General features: G+C 37.3%; 1 protein-coding gene across 1 annotated transcript in view; it reads right to left on the reverse strand.

Annotated features, from left to right (window-relative positions):
• Positions 1-19,533, reverse strand: part of TOX3 (TOX high mobility group box family member 3) — a 73,506-nt gene that overhangs the window by 21,304 nt on the left and 32,669 nt on the right. The window contains exon 2 of the mRNA XM_059481599.1: positions 3,577-3,642. Within this exon, the coding sequence (XP_059337582.1) occupies positions 3,577-3,642 (66 nt within the window). The remainder of the gene's footprint in view (positions 1-3,576; positions 3,643-19,533) is intronic.

Consider the following 19,533-nt stretch of genomic DNA (forward strand, 5'->3'; position numbering starts at 1 on the left):
ACTCTCACGCTTCATAAAACACTGACAATTTCGTAGCACACGCACAACAGGAATTCAGCACTGACCATTTCACATCTTTTGTTTGCTTTTATCCACTAACATGAAATATGACCATTCTTTATTTCTTTTCTATCCCCAAAATACAGTGAAGCCTTTTAAACACAGGTTGCAATTTGGAGGAGAGATGTATGAAAGGGTGAGGGTGATTACAGCAGCTCCCAGTGCTTTCTGAAGCAAGCCAGCTTTGTTTGAACAGTAGGTTTGTTATGAACTAAACACCTGTTAAGATGCCTTGAGCAAAACATTTACTGCCAGTTATCTTCAGGGTTTGTGCATGTTTGTACGTGTGCATGTGTCTGTCAAGGATAATCTTTATTCAGAGTCTGTATCTGGCTTCAACGTTGCTGACTTTTATTTGGGAAACAAATGAGCTACGCTTATTCAAATTTTTTGAGAGTTAAATGAACTTTCATGTATTATTTCAGGTCCACTGCTACTTAATAATAGAAATTCAGAGCTTGAAATTAGGCCATTTTAAATGTACCCAAATCAGGACTGCCTTGATCAAATTGGGCAGTTGGCAATCCTAAAATAGGCACTCTTGTCTTGTTCTGGACATGCAAGGCTGCTCTGGGATTTGTTTGTTTGCATTAGTTCAGGATTCAGGTTGGGGCGGAAGGGAGAATTGTTTTATGTATTAATTACATTGTTTCAAAGAGTGACTTAATGCCAGTTAATTTAAAAATGATAAGTTCAGTGAAAGATCTCATTAACTGCTGCAAATTGTCATCCTTCAAACTGTTAATGATGATATAAATTAATAACCGCTTGAGAGAGGATGGAAACTGAAACACAAGGAAAACCTTTGCTTGCATATAGAACCTGTCAGCTGTCATTATTGGTCTCACACCAGAAATGATGGGGTCCCAGATTGCTGCAGTCTGCAGCACCATCAGAGTCTGCTGAGACTCTGCCCATCTCCTCCAACTGCAAGGCTGTAACTCAATTCTGGATGGGAAGGCTGGGCCTGGATTAGGGAGATGTTTGACTTCCCCACTGCTACATTACAAAAGGTGTGAATTTTTCTTCTCAAGGACCCTGTGGTTCACAAACACAAAGGATGGATTGGCCAGGAGAAGTGGTTGGCTAATGAACATAACCCTATGGCTGCATTTGCAGTTATTTTGGCACTAATGTGGTCTAGTAACAGATGCAACTGTAATTTGTGACTCATTTGCTACCCCATTACTGCTTAATGAAATCTAACATATCACATTAACAATACGGATAAACACTCATTCTTGATATGTGGCATTTGGCTGTTTTCATTACCACTGTAATTAACACTTGAAATATTATTTCAATAAATATTTAAGGTGCTTTAAAATGAGTCGTAGTAATCATGACAGAGAGACAGAAAACATAAAGCAAATGTGTGGCTTCTAAGCCTGAATGTGCTCTAAGATTACACTCTTAAGGCATTATTTACAGAAATAAAATGGGATTCTAGCTCAGCAGTGCTCAGGCCCAAAATAATACTGAGAAAGCTACATTCATGTTAATGCAAAACCACTATAATTAAATACATTGTAATGCAGTAATTGCAAAGTAAGGTTCATGCTTTAATACGAACAGTAACACTTAATCATATTTTTATTCCTTGTTCAAGCAAAAGGGTTCAGTGAAATCAGTATTATTATGGTACATTTGAACCTCTCTTTACTTGACATATTTCTGAGATATTAGTTATTATAAGAACTGGATCTTTTTTCCCCATCTAACAGAATAATTCCAGGACAGCTGCAGAAATATATAACACAGCCAGATAATAATATATTCTTTTACTTAGAAAGGTAGCATTCATCTTAATACTTATAGCTTAATACTTATAGCTACAAATGGGAGAGTAAATTGATGAATACCTTAACATTTTTAAATCTGAATTTAATTCTGAGTGTGTAATTTATCCAAATATGTATATATCTTAAAAAAAAAAACAAAACACAAAAACCAAACATAGACATAAGATTGAGAATAAAATAGATGTAATCTAAGAAGAAAGCAAGCCCCTTAGTGAAGTAGCCTTAAATCCAAATCACTGGGCTATTCAGTCTGTAAAAAGAGCCTGAATAGTATGCAATTTGGGACTGCAGAAAGGTGGTGTTATGACCAAAAGATGGTATAACATTTGTGAGATTTATCTTCCCAATCACAGTTTTTGAAGTTATTAACTTTTCAAATATTTATATCTTACACATATATTAAAAAAACAACCAAACAAAAAACCTGTGTGCATGGTTAAATGCCATCTGTACTGAAATGTTCAAAACATTTGTTCCTTTTGATAAAAATGCAAATCTGGAGAACTGTTGTATCAACATATAACAGCCAATGTCTGACACGGTGAATTATCACAGCTGGAATTAAATTGTCTCTGAACAGCTGCTGGCAGCAGAGCTTTCATCAATGTTTGATTCAAATGTAGGAAAGAAATTCTACAGAAAGAAACATCATGTTGTCATTACAGATGGGGTTTGTGTTCATTATCACAAATAACACTGGAGCTAGTGCCAAATAATATTCCCTTATCTAAGCAGTCTTGCTGGGTAAAAAAGAAATGGTGACCATTGTATAAATGATTCATAAAATCCTACCCTTAATTCTAACCTTCATATTTATTGTTACACCTTTCTGCTTATTTTCTCTCAGGCCACTGTTTTAGAAGTGCACAGGAATATCTGTGACGGAGCCCCACTTACAACACAAAAATAAAAAATCGGGGCTGCCTGGTTTTCTACCTTTTCTTCATGTTGGAAGAGCATTTATGACATGCACCCTCTAAACACTTCTTGTTCTCCATATTGCTGAGCACATGCCAGACAGTGCAAGGAGTAAGAGCTTGGGTTTCAAGGATGAGCAAATGCAGTTTCTGTCTGGCCTTGGGGTCAGGATTAGTGTGTTGATGTTTTTTAACTGGTTATAAGGTGGCCCCACCCAGCAGATACATGGAGCCTGGAGTTCCCACACTTTCTCCTGTTTCCATTCTCAAAGGCAGTGATCAAATACAGCATCTCCACAACCCAGCCAGCCTCCACCAGCCCAGCCTCTGGGTTTTTCTGACCATGGATTTAAAAGATTCCTTGATGTAGCACATACATTTCAGGCAACAGGGCTGGCTTTGGTTTTCTGTCTCATATGAGTATTGAGAACCCAAATTAAACCATTTGTATCTATAAGAAAAATTAGAACATTAGCTAGTAATGACTATTACTAAGCTTGCTTTCAAAGTGTACACCTACTGTGCTTTTTATTTGTTTCCTTCTGTTCATAATTTTTTTCCATACATAAAGCAGATTTGTTTCTATTGACATGCTATGTAAGTAACAGCCTTATGGACAGCTAAATTGACTAGTAATGGAGAGCTGTCAGGTTATTTTCTTTCTCATTAAAGTCTTTATTTTGTGCTCCATAAAACACACAGAAATTCAGCACTTCACTCTTCATCCATTCAAAGTCTGTTAAATTATCACCGCAAACAGCAGAATATGAGCATAGATAAAAAATAAAAACATCTACCTCATTTGCAGCAAGAAATGCATTATTTGCCTCTGCCATGTTCATGTAGTTGTTATTGTTTCCAAACTGAAAGAAAAATAAATATTTGGATTTAATGTATGCTATGATAAACTTTTCTTTACCCCATCACTGGCATAGAAAAGATTAGGGGAAGAAAACAAAAACAACAAAACCAAAACAACAAACAGATAAAAAGTATTTGCAGATGTTCTTTGAAATCAGAGCTCAATTGGATTCAACATCATCATCATCATCATCATCATCATCATTATTATTATTATTATTATACATACTCTGCATCCCCCAGTCTTTACAATGAAGATCTTCATGTGTATCTCTCCAATTTTTTTTGCCCATGCAGCAAAGCCAGCCCAGAGACCTAAAGGTGCCTTTGGAAATTAAGAATCTGTTAGGAAGAGGCCCCCAGGAAAGACATTTCTACTCTACTACATGCTTTTTGATGCACATTTTAACATTTCTGCCAGTGGTCCTGACCCAGAGGATGCTGCAGCCAGAAGTTTCTGCTGTATTCCTACTCCAAGCAGACCTGTCTCCAAAGAGCTGAAGGCCAGTAAGGGGAAGAATGAGAATTTGCAATGCTGTTCCTGAAGTCCCATTCTTTCCACAAAATTGAAAAGCCAAACAATCCCCCTTTGTTTATCTTTCACTCCAGTGGAACTGCCATTCTCCCAGTGAACATTAACTCCAGAACATTTTGCAAATCAGAGAAACTCAGGCAATGAGACCCCGAGATGTGCCCAGTGTCCCTTGCTCCCACTGAGGAGCAGCTCTCATTCCACATGCCAGTGATCACAAGGGATTTCCTTCAATGCCAGTCATCTCCTCCAAGTTCTCCAGTATGAACATTGGTTGAGGAAGATAGGTACTTCTATAGACTGAACACAGGAAAGAGAATTATCAGCATAATACCATGCCTTATGCCCTTGAACAGCACTTCCAAAGGCATGTAGGCTGGAAACCAGCCCTGCACATGTTCCCAGAGCAGGGAGGCATCCAGAGCCTTTGCTTCAAGGAACAGACACCAGGCATGTCAGGCACCTACAGTAAAACAGGGATTTCACATGTGCACCTTGCCCCTACCAGGCACAGAGCAAGGAAGAGTGATAAGGGAAGGAAAAGCCCCCCATGCTGTCCCTGCCACATCACTGGTGCTAAAGCCACGCTGAGAATTTGTCCCCTAACTCCTATTTTCTACTTTAATAAAACAAATATTTTTAGGAAGGCTTTGTTTTATCTCATCCTGCCAGATCTTGGTGGATCTGCACCCCCTCCTCAGCCCCACAACAGCAAACACTCCCAAGAGCAGCACAAGCTCTGCAACCAGCACATGGGGATGGGTGACCACGCACTTGCACAGCTTGCTCTTTCCAAGCAAGAAGCTCTGGTGTGCTTTCAGAGCAGCTGAACCTGTCCTGAAAGGAAAACCACTTTGCTTCAGCTCAATTTGCTACAGCTGCACTCGGTGCCTGACTGCTTTTAGCAGTGAAATGTTTCAGACTCTCCAGTTTCTCACTGGAAGGACCAGTGATCCTTTCAAAAAAGGCTCTTTCCCTGAAAATTCAAACATTCACTTCTGGCAATAAGACAAAGTTAAAAGGAAATTTTGAAAAAAAGGAAAAAAGGAAAAAAAAAGAATCAGAGCCTTGTGTACCTGATGAATTGTCAGATTGACTAAACAGGACATCAACCAAATTAGAAGACACTCATAAGGAGGGAAGGAATACAAAATGAGATCCCTCATTCTCAAGGAACAAATTCCCTTTGTGTACTTATCATTCTGAATCTTTCAACCTATAACACATGTTAAGCAACAGAGGCCTTAGCACAATATGTAGGCTGCCTCATAGCTATTAAAACTCTGTTATCCCCAGCTATGCAGATACTCAAATAATGTCATCCATTTTTTAAAAGCCCAGATGTCACCCATGTTTGGAGATTAAAAAATTCAAGTAAAATTGCACATTCAAATGACTGTTTTGGCACATAGGGATGTGTGTGTGGATTTGTTGCACAAAGACACTTCTTCAGCTCAACAGTGCGATCGACAGGATAGAATTTTTCATGTCACTTCGTGGCAAACTAAGAATGATTTACATGAAAAACTCAAATGGCTCAAATAGAGCTGTTCTTTCTACAGTATTAAAAAAAAAAAAAAGAAAGAAAGAAAGAAAGAAGAAATCAAGTTTTCAAAGGATATCTAAGGGCAAAGGTACATTAGGCAAGCATTACTCTAACACTGGATGAATAAGTGGGGACAAACCCTGCCCTATTTTAATGGCCCTAGCATCAAAGGGCTCCAGTGCCTCAAAACAGAAATGTGGCTGATTTTTTCCTTGAAGAGTAAAATTCTACATTGTTTTGATGGACATATATGGCTCACAGCACAGCTACTGCTTTCTGATTGCCAGGGTGGTTTTCTTCTCTTTTGTTTTATTAAAGTAAAACAAAGGGGAGAGTGACAATTTAATTTTCCATTTTATTAAGACTATGGAAGCAAATGATGTAACAAAAAATGTCAAAGCTAAAAGTTACAGGTACATATCCTTCAAGTCATCCTGTTCTTAGGCCATAATATTTAAGATCCCATTGTGTATGACTCAGGCAATGATGTCAGAAACTGGAATATTTCACCCTTTGTTAGTATGGATCACAACTAATATTCTTCACATTTATTTTTTGTTTCTGAACTAGAAATCCATCGAAGGCACATAGCAATTATCAGTGAGTATTTCTAAGATTAAACTTCCATATTATCTAATGGTACCTATAACAACGAAAGAAAATAAAATGGTTATTATCTTAAGGACCTAAACAATTCAAAAAACAAATTAAGCTTAGAGTGAAATAAGAACTGGGTTAGAAATCCTCTTCTGAACAGTTAGTCTGCGAATGTAATTACTGAAGAAACTACAGCTAATCAGCTGTGAATTGTATCCATTAATTAGTATTTGCCCTGGAGAAATAAGAAAAATCAGTAACAATGTTAACACTGCAATGCACTGATGAGTACTGAAACACAGGGCCCTCAGCATTTAGTCAAGCAGGTGGCTCCAATGGTCCAAGTAATTTAAAAAGCTCTCACCTGAAGTGCAGAGCTGGAATTACAAAGCACTTCTTGCATATCTTTGTATCTATATAAGGCTATAATTAATGGCTTTTAATTTAGAAACACTTTGTGATCAGCTGGGAACAGTTGTAAATCATTTTAAATAGAACAACGGGTTTTTGCCTATTTTAGTAAAATATTTTTTTGTGAAAAGACTCTTGTTGCCGACAATATTTTTCTCTGTTTATTTTCTTAAGGATCCCTTGCTCGGACCCCTCATGAACAGCTCAGAGCATTGCTATGGTTGCCAGCAGGGATCCAAATTAAAGGGGAGACCCAGCAATTTGGGCAGCCCAGGCAGACTCCAGAGGCTCCCACCTGTTGGGTGTCCCTGGGACAGAAAAAAAATAAAATGCACACCTAGTCCAGCTGCCTCTGTTTTGGGATGGAGTTGGGATGCCTTGCAAAGAACTTTGCCAGAGCAATTAGCAAGGTTCTGGTTAAACTTTTTCATCTAAAGAACTCAGAGCTCCCTTGCTCTGTAACTAGGAAAGAGCAAAATGTCTCCAGTTTCCTTTGGCAATACACCCTGTTGCATTACCATGTTTTCATTTGATTTCAGTTCAAACTCTCTCTTCAGTTTTGATGAACACATTAAGTGGGACTACCCAGCTGACTGCCACCACCAACCCATGGAAACCACAGGCATCTGCCCATTTCAGGAAATGAGCTGCACACAAACAAAGCCTCTTCTGAACTCGCTGTGAATCACAGCTTCCATGCTTCATGCAAATCACTGCATTAAAACTACCACAGTTCAGTCCCCTGCTCTTGTGTTTTGGAAGGGCACCTGAATCCTGGCACTGCTGAAATCCCTCTGGACAGACAGGAGGACTGGAATGAGACTGGATGCTTGGTTTGCTAACACTTTGTATATAGCACATCCAGAAAACTCATTCATTCCGAAAGATCTGGTTGAAGCTCTTCTCTTCTCTTTGCCAGACCTGAAGCCAAACACCTGGTCTTACTCAGCTCCTCTAGCAAGGCTGTGTGTTTGTAATGCAAGGGGGAAATTCACACCTCTCCCTCCTCACCACATGCCCTAATGAAGCCCAAATCAACTCCTGCCCAGCACTGGGATATAAAACCTGCATCACTGCCACTCTTCTACCAAGTGTGTGTTCTTACACCAAACCTCTGGGGCCAAATGTTGGGCTGTTTGTTTGTAATCAAGGGATAAGGCACTTGGAACTGGCACAGCACAGTGCAATTTGGGTTTTCAAACCACCCTTTGTACTCACCAGAGCTTAAAAATTGGTTGGTTATGAAACTGAGACTAATGAGTAGTTGTTTTAAGGCAGAATTCTGATATGATGAATGCCACAGAAAACCCTTGGCAGCTTGGGATAAAAATCAGTGATTAAACGTCCCTTGAGTCTAACTGAATTCCAACTAAAAAAAGTCTTCAGAAAGTCTCAAATGTTGAACTGTGGCCACTCTCTGGGCTCTTTGGCAACTGTGATTGACTCATCATAGCAAGAGATAAAACAGATAAAAGAGAACTTCACACCACAAAACTATAATAATTTTAAAAAAGCTTCAAGATTAAAGCAAATAGTATTTGAAGATGTTAGTATTATGGACACAAAGAATAACGCTGTGAATTTATAAAAGTTAATCAGAATTTTGCTACTGATTTTCATGGAGAAATCATTTTACTTACAATGTTCAGTCATTAGTATTCTTTACAACCTGTTTTTAAATCGACTGATTTGTGGTGCAATTCTAATCTGAAAAATGTTAGAACTCACATCCAACTATTCATTTGCTCAAGTCAAATACAGAAATGCATAAGCTATGTAAAACTGCATATAAAGGAGCACAGACTTTTATCTGAGCATCTCAACAGAACAAAACTGAGTGTTTAAATAATAATATTTTTACACTCAAAAATAAAATTTAATTCATCAGGCAATTTTGTTAAATATGCCAAATAATTATTTTTACAATACTGATGTTTAATAGTGCAACCTCAAGGAAGAACCACCATTGGAAAGATTATTATTCCAACACAATGATAACAACAAAACCATGAAATGTGAATAAATGTCCCAAATGAAAAACTTAAAGAGCAGGAATGAAACACATTTCATCACCTAGTCATAGCTAATCCATCAACTTAAATTTTGCTTAAAAGGAATGACTGCAATTCTATACTCAAAGAAAGAATACATATCATATATCTGAGAATAAATAAAAAAATGTAAAGTTATGACAGAATCCACTCCCTGCCGCCTTTTCTTTTTTTAAGAAAACCTATTTCCAACCTTTACTGGAAAATAGAATTTGGACTTAATTATCATGACACTAGCCATCCCTTCATAATTATGAATTAATGTCTAGTCAAAATACACATTTAAAGTTTGTCAGGATAGTATTTCTAGTCAAAATTCTCACTGTCTGTAGAACAAGCTCTAAACCAGTTCTGTCACAACACTACATGTCCTCTTGTGCATGTATTTCGGCAGTTACACATCCAAATTCTGTTATTTCTGATGCCAATTTACTGCTTATGGAAAATGGCATCCTCAAATGATCACACAGTATTTCTGCAGTAAAATTAGAACCCATATTTTTTAAAAGATAGCTATTACTAAAATAATTCTTTTATGGTGTGAGCATACTTGTGGTTTTCAAAGAGCAACTAGGACAAATATATATTATGGCAAGAATCTCAGTTTTATCTTCATATTTGGTAAATTAATTCCTCTGAGGTTACACTACCCTTATGAGTAAAATGAAAGATAACAATCCCAAAAGATGTAATTACAGACCAAAACTAAATTACTTTGCAGGTCTAAGTACTGTATCTTAATAATTTCACCGGAGAACATCTTCACTGCATTTGGGCAGATTTGATTTTGCTGCCTGACCAATAATTACAGCTCTGGCAAATACAATGTCTGATAAGGACATCAATTAAGAATGAGCATTGTGTTATTTAAAAAAAAAAAAATTCATCATGTTCACAGCCTGTCTGATTGAATGAAATGCCAAATTAAATTAATGGAGATTGCTAAGTCTAGCTGGCTGGTGGGGAACCATGCAGAAAGTGGGACAGCATAGACAATAAACTGTCTGTAATTAAAAGATGAGAAGCTGGACTAATGCTACTTCAGCCTGATTATTCCAAACAAAACAATATACACTAAAATTATTCTGGCAGAAGTAGAAGGAGTGGGAGGAGGGCTGGGACAGGAGACTTTTTCTTTTAAATGGTATTAACTATCACCATCTACAAACAGCAGTGTCCTCACCAGATGTATTAAATTAAATACTGAGGATGTTCTCATCAGAAAACACAATTTATATTCTCAATGAACATAAAAAAAACATACAAGAATTCTCCACTCCTTTCTGTTCTAGATGGATATCCAGCTAATCTCTGTAGAGGATTTACTCCTAAGTTATTATGTGTTCATAGGAGGAGTTCTTTTCAGCAAGTAATTCATAGAAGTTTCAATACTTCAGAAGCAGTAGATGGTATCCATATTATTTTACAAAATACAAGTATTCTATTCTGATTTGCTGCTAGAAAAAATGAGGCAGAATGTTGAGAGGTGCCACACCAGCAACGTTGTTAGGTATTCATATCATTGTAAGTGAATGAAGCATTGTTTTAACCCTTGCAAATGAAGAAGAGATTTTATCTCAGAATGAATGCAAAATGGTAGCCTTGATTTTGACACTGCCCACAGAAATTTTGGGACTCACTCCTCTGGCAGGATGCCAATGGTTCACCACAGCCAACAGGCAGCTCTAGGAGGGTATGGGTTGAGTCCCTGAGCATGAAGGAGATGGAGAGTTGGACCAGATGCAGGCAGAAGACATTTGGGTCAGCCTCTGAGCACAAAAGGTATCCCAGCTTATCTGAGAGAAAACTGCTCTGTGTGTGTACACACAAGGGTATGGACAGTGCTTCTGTCAGCAAGAGACACCATTTTGGAACACTTTTGTGAAATACTGGTCCATCAGGTAACATGTACTATAGATGCCAAGTTTATACTTGGGACTTTCTGTTCGTAATTTCAGAATAAATTTAAGATTAGTTATTTTTATAGAATATTACAGTAGCAATCTGCTTTCTGAGACAGATTACAGTGTTTTCTTATTTTCAGCAGTTCGTGTCTTCTGGAAGAGGGATAATTTCCTGCTAGATTCTGCCTAGAAGTCAGCTAGAGCATGTTTTCATGGACTTGTGAAGAGCCACCCAGGAAGTGCCATCCTTGGTGACTCTGGCCACCAGAACTGCACAGCAGTTATTTCTCTCCATTTCTTCCCCATCAGGATTCTCTATCACACCATATCAGGACCCTGCAATGACCTGGAGGGAATGCAGGCCCTGTAGAGAACCCCAGGAGTTCCTGTAGGGGATTTCATGCCAGAAAGCTGCACTTGCTTACAACCACATCACTGATGATCAACAAGCCAACAGACAGGAGCACAAAAGTTTAAAGTATGAAGTACCCATCTTTGCTGTCACATTCTCAATCCTGAATTTTAGGCAAATGAATAATCTCACTAGTGGTTCATTAATTATATAATCTGTTCACAAATATGTGTAGAATCGTACATGTGATGGTCTTTTGATATTTAAAATCTTTAAGCTTTTAATTCAGGGGAACATTTAGATTCCAATTTTTGAGTCTCAAACATCTGCCACACTAATTATTATATATATTCTTATATAAGTGAGGCTATGCCTGCATATATATGTACACATATACATTCTCTAACTCTGCTTAGAGCCAAAAAAATTCTCAGTGGGATAAAATACTTGAGTAAGATCCCAAAGAAAAACAGACATATATATATATATTTTTATATATAGTCTCAATATCCATCAGACACATTGTTTGCAGATAGTACAGATTTAAAATTTTTGGAAAGCAATTAGAATGGAAACACTTGATGTTACTTTAAAAGCTTTCAGCCAGCAAATAAAAACTTTGACAACAACAATAAAAAGCACTGACTTAATCTCTGTGATTCCAGCCAAATGCTTTAATATGAACTCCTTCAGTGAATTCCACAGCCAAAAGCTGTAACTGAATAATATTGTGCAAAGTGTGATACTGAACGAGTCTTAGGAACAGTAGAGAAAGGAATATTTAATGGTCTCCTGTTAGACATTTTCAGATCTCTTAAGAAGGACACATTCTATAAATGTTTTTATATGCAAGAAGTAACTTTGTATGAATATGCAGAGTATTATTCTGCTGACTGACAGTCAAGGCAATTCAATATATGCCAGACTTTTAATGCTACTTCTTCCATATTTCAATGGATGCATATTTAAAAATGGTTTAAAGACCAGTCCTGGTCCTAATATTTATATAAGATTAAGGTGTTATAAAATTAAGTCTGGATCTTGATAGTGTTCTCCAAGACAAACATACCAAAAATTTTGCTGTTGCATGTTCAAAGAGTTTCAATTTCCTATTTTGACTCTTTGTAGACAAAAATGTCTGCCCACAGTCTGTGCAGCTGTGCATTCAAAGGTAATAAAATGGACACTCAAACATAGATTCTGGGTATACCTCTGTGTCTTCCTACATATGCTAAGACTACTTCTCCTCTGTACAAGGATAATAGAAATATCAAACTGAGACCTGCCCACTGGGTTTCACATTAAAAAGACCTTACAAGATCTACAGATGTTACTCCCCATAGTTCTGAAGTACATTCCCTATTATCACACCCTGTTGTTGCCTGAAGCTTGAAACACAGAAAGATACCAGATGTTAAGATATTCAGTTATAAAGCCAAGGAGAGGCCACTGTAGTTTAAGTCTTTGTTTAAAAATATATGCATATTTAAAGAACTTAAAGAATGTGTTTTCTTGCTTTACTTTCTAACCTAGATGTGTTTGCAGTGATGAACTACAAAATTATTTTCCCAACCACTCTCATGAGCACATACTTGTTGCTACAATAAACCAGATAAGGCATAAATGTCATGGAAGGAAAATATTGCTAAAATGCAAAAAGAACTTACTTATATTGCTCCTGTTTTTATGTATTTTTCTATGACTTTGTGGCCATTTTGATTCCACATGAGCAAAGGACTTCTCACACGTGCAGTTTTCACATCACCCATTTGATGTATGTATTTTCCATTACTCTAAACAGTTGAAATTCTACAGAAGATTTAATTTCTGATGATATCTGAGGACATATGGCAGATACAATATGCTCTTTCTACACAGCTGCTCTAAAGAACGATGCATGGCTAAGGCACAACTGAGGTTTTCCATGGTCATGTGAGGAGATGGAAATGGATCTTTGCTCCATGACATCTACCAAAGGAAGATGGACAGCTTCTCAGAATGGCCTCCAACACACCCACAATACAATTTGAAAAAAGGACCCAAACCAAGTCTGTGGACCTAAAGCTGGGGCTGCCCTTCCTGTCTGGTCCCACAGAGGCTGTGACATGGAGCCCTGGTGCCATGGAGCCCCAACTCCCCTCCCAACCTCTGAGCACACCTTTACCCCCAGCAATCCAACAGCTGCAAGGGATATTCCTACAGGGAGTTTTGTTTGGTTGAGTTTTTTCCAGGAGGCAAATGCATAAACACAGAACTGGTTTTGCCATAAGAACATTTCTGGTTCACTTCCCTCTTCAAGGCATTAAATTCATACAATCAAGCTGTTAATCATGTCTCCCCCCCCCCCTTTATTTTATATAAACTGTCTAAGCATTGAACCTAAGCATTTCTTTGCATAATGACAGCATTTTATACTTAGGGTCCCAAGAAATACTTTTATATCACTATATTCAAGATTACTGTAACATTTTCGCACACGAATTTAAAGTGATGTGATTATACTGAAATTGGGGCTGTAAGGAGCTTTTCTTACAATCTTATATCAAATTTCACTCACTTCAGTGAAAATTGTAAATTCCATTCTAGACTGTGAATCAGCTCTACTATACTAGCAAATTATATCAAGTTTTAAATGTAAAATTGATAGAGAAAGGGTGAAGCAGATGTAGACATTTTATAATAATCATAATGGAGGATCAGTCAAGATACTTTCAGTCTAAAATCAGTACATGCATAAAATCTTAAATATGTTAACTCTCATCCATGTTGATACCATAAGTTCCTGCATTTTTTAATGAAATTAAATACTTTCCACTTTATAAGCACTAATCATAACTAAATAGATAAATAGCATTTTTTTAAAGTCTCCATTAACTCTACTTCGCCATGTGCAAGGCTGTATAAAGCAAGTCTATTGCAAAGACAGCCTGTGGGATGTAACTGCTCTTGTTAAACACATAATCCAAGGAGAAACTGAGGAAAGCCACTCAGAAATGTCCCAACCCCAGCACCAGATCTGGTGCCAGTCACCTCAAATGTTCCTCGGGTGATGACATTTTTCAGTTTGGAAACCTTACACGTGTTAGTACAACACAGATCACAGATGTATTGTGCAAACAGGCACGTAACACATCACTTCCTCCTGTTCCTTTATTTCACATCAACCTAAAACCTGGAGGATTTCTCCACTATTTTTAGTTGGGGCATCATTACAAGTCCCACAGCAGGGAGGCCTCTGGAGAGTCCTCAGCAGCACCTGACTTTATTTAAACATTCAAGATGGATTTGGATGCAACACTCTGAAATAACAGTGCAGGAGAATTAAATTTAAGAGTGGAATAATCCCTCATGGTGGTTTGTATTCCTAATTTATGCCACAGAGACTAATCACACTCAATTTATCTATCTTTAGCTTCCCACTGTTTCATTCCAACCTAAAGGCAACATTTTGGGCAGCAGAAACTTTATTTTGTAGGTGAGTAACCTACTTTAATTGCATTTTCATCCGTTACTACAGTGTAGAATTTTCTTCATTTAATTGGGTCACTGTGTTTCTTCTTGAAAGTGGGCACAGAAATTACTTCTGATATTGATTGCACCCCCTGAGGTTCAGCTGAGAGTTGAGGACACATAAAGGGTACACAGCAAATTCCATTTATGACAAATGAAATGAATAAAGTTTCAGTCAAACCTTTATATTAGGAAAATCCAGATGTTAAAATATGGAGATTCTCTATAAAGCATCTCACACATGAAGGGCTGGAAATGCCTGACACCATCACAAAACCAGGCTCTCAAGTCTTCAGGTGATCTTCAGCATTGGTGTGTCAAAATACTAATGAGTAATTAGTGTTAGAATTAAGTGCATATTAGAAAGCACACCAGTAATTCCTTCTCATAATTTTCAGATGCCATAGAAAAACCAAAGTTTTTTGAATATAAAACTAAAAATGGTAATAAAAGCTCACTTGAAGAGTCAAGTACTACCCTACATGTCTTGATGTAAGCAAGCACAAGCTTTGATACATGCAAATTCTTGCATTTCTTTTCTTGAAGTATGAGAGACACCAGATCCTAGTGGCATTTCTGCTGCCAAGCTGTTCCACAGCTCACAACTCACACTCTGAATATATTCTCCTACTTTAGTGGACTGAGATAATTCAGTCTCATGCTATTCATATCAAAGATGTGCAAGAAGTTGAACACTTCTTAGTTGAATTTAAAATGATCAGATGTAGCTTTAGCATGAATTCAAAGTAGATGCATGAATTGTAATCATACTCAGTAGATGTATAAAAGCTATAATCTCTTCATGAGCTTTCTTTGTCTAAATGTTAGAAACTATGCAACATATTCCTGGGGATACCTGTTCATTCCAAGCCAGGTTGATAACTGGATGTCAAATCAGAAAAGCCACAAGTTTATATACATGTAGCACTCTTTTTCCCTGTCAGCTGATGACATGACCTGAGCTGCTCTACCAAAAACATTTCTTTGAGTGTCTCTGAGAGAGTATTTTTGATATAGAAACCATTCTGACAGAACCAAGTAATGCTTTGCACCATAACCACTTGCTTCTGGCAGGCAGATGCCTGCCACAACTAACTGCAAACTCCTGGGAGTTCTCTCAATTTTATTTTACATCTTGAACCCTACCATTCCATCCCACTTTTAGAATGGAACATTCCCCAGAGATCAGAAATCTTTGGGCACTAGAAGTGAGTCCTGGAGTCAGGGCTCTCACAAAATCCTGTATATGCAGGGTTTGGTTTCCCAAACACTCAGGGCTACAGCTGGTTCATTACTGTATTATATTTTGGATCACACAATAACTTCAGCCAAGTTTAACAACACAGACATTGTGGTGCTTGTGTGATATCAGAGCTGTGTGAAGGTTCAGAACTTCAAATCCCACGTCCAGTTCTAGTGAGCCAATGAAAGGATGCAAAGCCATGCAAGGGAGCACAAAAGATGCAAATGGCTCTGCCTGCTCACAGAGAGAACAAATCACAGGAAATCCATTCAGCTGGTTGCTCATCACCTGCCAAACTGGGATAATACCACAAAGTTTCTCAGTCACTTTTTCTACCTGAACTGGGAAATGCTGCACAGTGTTAGTGTTAATGTAAGGCAGGAACAGGGTAAAAGCACATGATGTTCTGGCAGATTTTTGCTACCAAAAGAAGAAAATACTAACAAAGGGTGGGAAAAATAACTAATGTGTCAGTTAAAAATAAAAGGTATTATAAATAACTGCTTTCTCTTCATTTGTAAAAGCACCTAGAACAGTTTCTGATAATAATTGTCCAGTGATTTTAGATTTAGAAAATCCCAAAACAAAGCCATCCTCACACTAATGGTTTTGCCTGTAATTGCTTGCCTGACCTGCCTTGGAATTATAGCAGTTTTCCAGTGAAAGAGATTTCCTTTGGTAATCAAAACAAAGTTACTGTATTTTCAAAACTGGTGAAGAACAATAAATGTATTTTAATGGAAGAAGTGAGTTGTCAAATACAATATGCATAGCATGGTTTGAAGAGGATAAAAAGATATACATGAATGCGAGTGCTAGGTACTAGGAGGCAGAGAAAGTGTGGAATAAAGACCCATAGAAAAGCATAGAAAGACAATGATTATCAGAGCAGGATAATAAAAATTAGCTTATCAGATAGATAAGGAAAAGATAAACTGAAACACATATGAGATTAAAGTGAGATTAAAATAAATTTTGAAGAAAGATTAAGACAGAAAGGAAAAATGTTCAGAATTTAATGAAAAATATTTATATTTTGTAGTATCTTGTAAAGCATGATTTTGAGAGCATCTAATAATGATTCCAAGGACATATTTTTACACACACTTTCATATAAATGTGTGAAGTGTGTAAATTTTTTTCAATTTTTGAAAAAATGGACAGCAAATATGACATTTAAATTAATCTCGTAATTCCAGACCACCAAAGAGGTCTCTTTCCTTTGTGCCCCACACAGTCTCACAGTTTTTTCTTCTCCAGCACATGAACAGTTGTCCATGCCTAAGTTCACAGACATCCAGGGGAAACTCTGGGTAACAAGCTGTGATGATCCTTCTCACATTTCCACATGGGACCTTCCTTAGCACCACCCAAACCAGCAAGGACAGATTCCAAGGGACAAAGGAAACTCTACAGTGCTGTAACCTCACCTTTGTCCAACCTTACAAAGCACTGACTGTAAGAAACCCTCTGCTTCTGTGTACACACCACAACCCCAAACCCTCACACCTCTCACCAAATCAAAACTCAAACAATAATTTGTATAAGAATTGCCCAGGAAAAACCAGAAACCTGCTGTGGTATTTACCAGGGAGACAAACACTGAAGGGTTATTTGCCAGCATAAATCAGGCTGTGCCATTTGATTCAGATGGTGGTGCTGGTTTTGTGCCATATTCCAGTAAATGGAGTATCAGCTGTAGCTAAAATAAGTACTACAAAAAATCAAAGGATTATCAATTTTCATGTCAACATATAAATATATCATCTTCTGAGACAAGGAAAAAGTTTTTGCATATTGTTACACCATGCATGTGTGAAAAGGGGCTAAGGAGTATAAACCCTTCACCATTCTCAATTGTAAATTCTCTTTCTACAGTGTTCACTCATCCTATGTTTTCCTTCATAAGCATAAATTTAGGGAAATTCAGGCCCATTTCCAGCCTGTTCCTCCCCTCAGATGCACAGCCCATCACTACAGGCTCAGTAACCCCTGTTTGCTTCAAAGATATGGAATTGAGGATATCACAGCCCTTCAACTTCATTAACAGATTGTTTTATTATCAAAATCTTAAAGTGACACTTTCACACAGGCCCCACACTAGAAATTCCTGGGTCATCTGAGCAGAATCATCAACATTTAGAATGGCCGTCATCAACAAAGAAAGAGATTCACAGCATTTCCTGCTCCCAAAAAAAGGTTCTATGCCATGTAACAATAAAATGGTTATATCAGCAGCAGTGGGAACCAAATTTAAAGACATTCCAGTGACTCAAACTTCTGATTTCAGCACTGCCACCAGCAGAAATGATGCTAAGTGACCTCAAGTGCCAGAGAATATCTCAGCGTGCATCATGCTTCAAACCTCCACCCACCTGCTTATTCAGTTATTTGCTCTATAACTCAGTGCACCTTTGCTTATGCTGACACAACTTATTTCAGGCCTCCCTGCAAAAAATGAAACACAGAATTTGGGGAGGGAAATGCAATTAAAGATTCTTTTTCACCAGGGGCAGAAATGAAGAGTAGATGAAGGAACGCATTGAACTAACAGCAGTGACAAACATGGCACACTGTGGAACCACACATTTATTCACCAGTAGAAATGGTAAAATTTAAAGTATTCATCTCACTGCCATCAGGGGACTTTTTAAAAAAGTCAGCTTTTACATTGAGGCTGAGTCATTAGAGAGATGGCCCAGAAGGGACTTGCTGGACGTGCAAATCTGACTTACTGAAGTGCATCAGAAATTCTGTGTACAACTGAGCACTGAGTAAGGAAAAAGAAATGCACATGACCAAATGAAAGTAGTGATTATTAAGATTTATATAACCTCTAGAGAAATTATACTTTGCTGCCATGCACTAGCAAGAGGCTTACAGGACAGAAGCAGAATTAGTTCAAGACAAGGGAAATTATTCATGTAGCAGTTAAAGCTTAAAAAAGAGATCTGCCTTATATCAAGTTGAGGTTTCAGATAAGAGACTGCATTATAACAGGTTATAGTTGCAAAAATAATTTTGATTGGCATATCATTTGTACTGACTACTGCTTGGAACCCGCCCAGAATATGCAGCATATTATAAACTGTAAAGGAAATATATCTGTCTATTGTTCAATATTTACAATGTGCTTTATTTTGTAAATATAAGACCTGGCAGAAAAATTGGAGAGTATTAAAAATAGTTCAGATTAAAAAGAATGTTCCTTTTTCCTGTAAAAAGAAGCATTTCACTAACAGCAGTTCATAATTTTGTTCAAAAACGTTCACAGCGGAGCTAAACAAACTTTCAGTGAGGAAAATTTGATTGCTTTGTTCAGCTGCTCACACAGATTTCTATCTGTACTTATTTGCATATTTCTGAATATTCTCTTACAAGCCCACACCATTTTTGTTAGCAAAATCAATTTTCTGTTGGACAAAAAGTGAGATTTGCTCTAAAGATTTTAAGCTTTTAAATAAACATGAACTGAATGGTGTAAAGAGCTCTCCTTGAAAGAAAAGACTCTTGCTGTTTGGAAAGAAATGAATTCTTTGCATTCACAGGTATCAATTGACAGCAACAGATTTTTACATGAAGAGAGAAAAAATATACAAGGGCATACCAAAAAGAGCTGCAATGTAATTATGTAGCTGTAACAGACTGATGCTAAGTTCCATTTTTAAGGAATGCATGTCCATATACAAAACATTAAAAATATTAAACTCAGATATAAAAGCTTTATTATTAGCTTTATTATTGATT

This window comes from Ammospiza nelsoni, chromosome 13 (genome assembly GCF_027579445.1).
Source record: "Ammospiza nelsoni isolate bAmmNel1 chromosome 13, bAmmNel1.pri, whole genome shotgun sequence".
NCBI classification, from domain to species: domain Eukaryota; kingdom Metazoa; phylum Chordata; class Aves; order Passeriformes; family Passerellidae; genus Ammospiza; species Ammospiza nelsoni.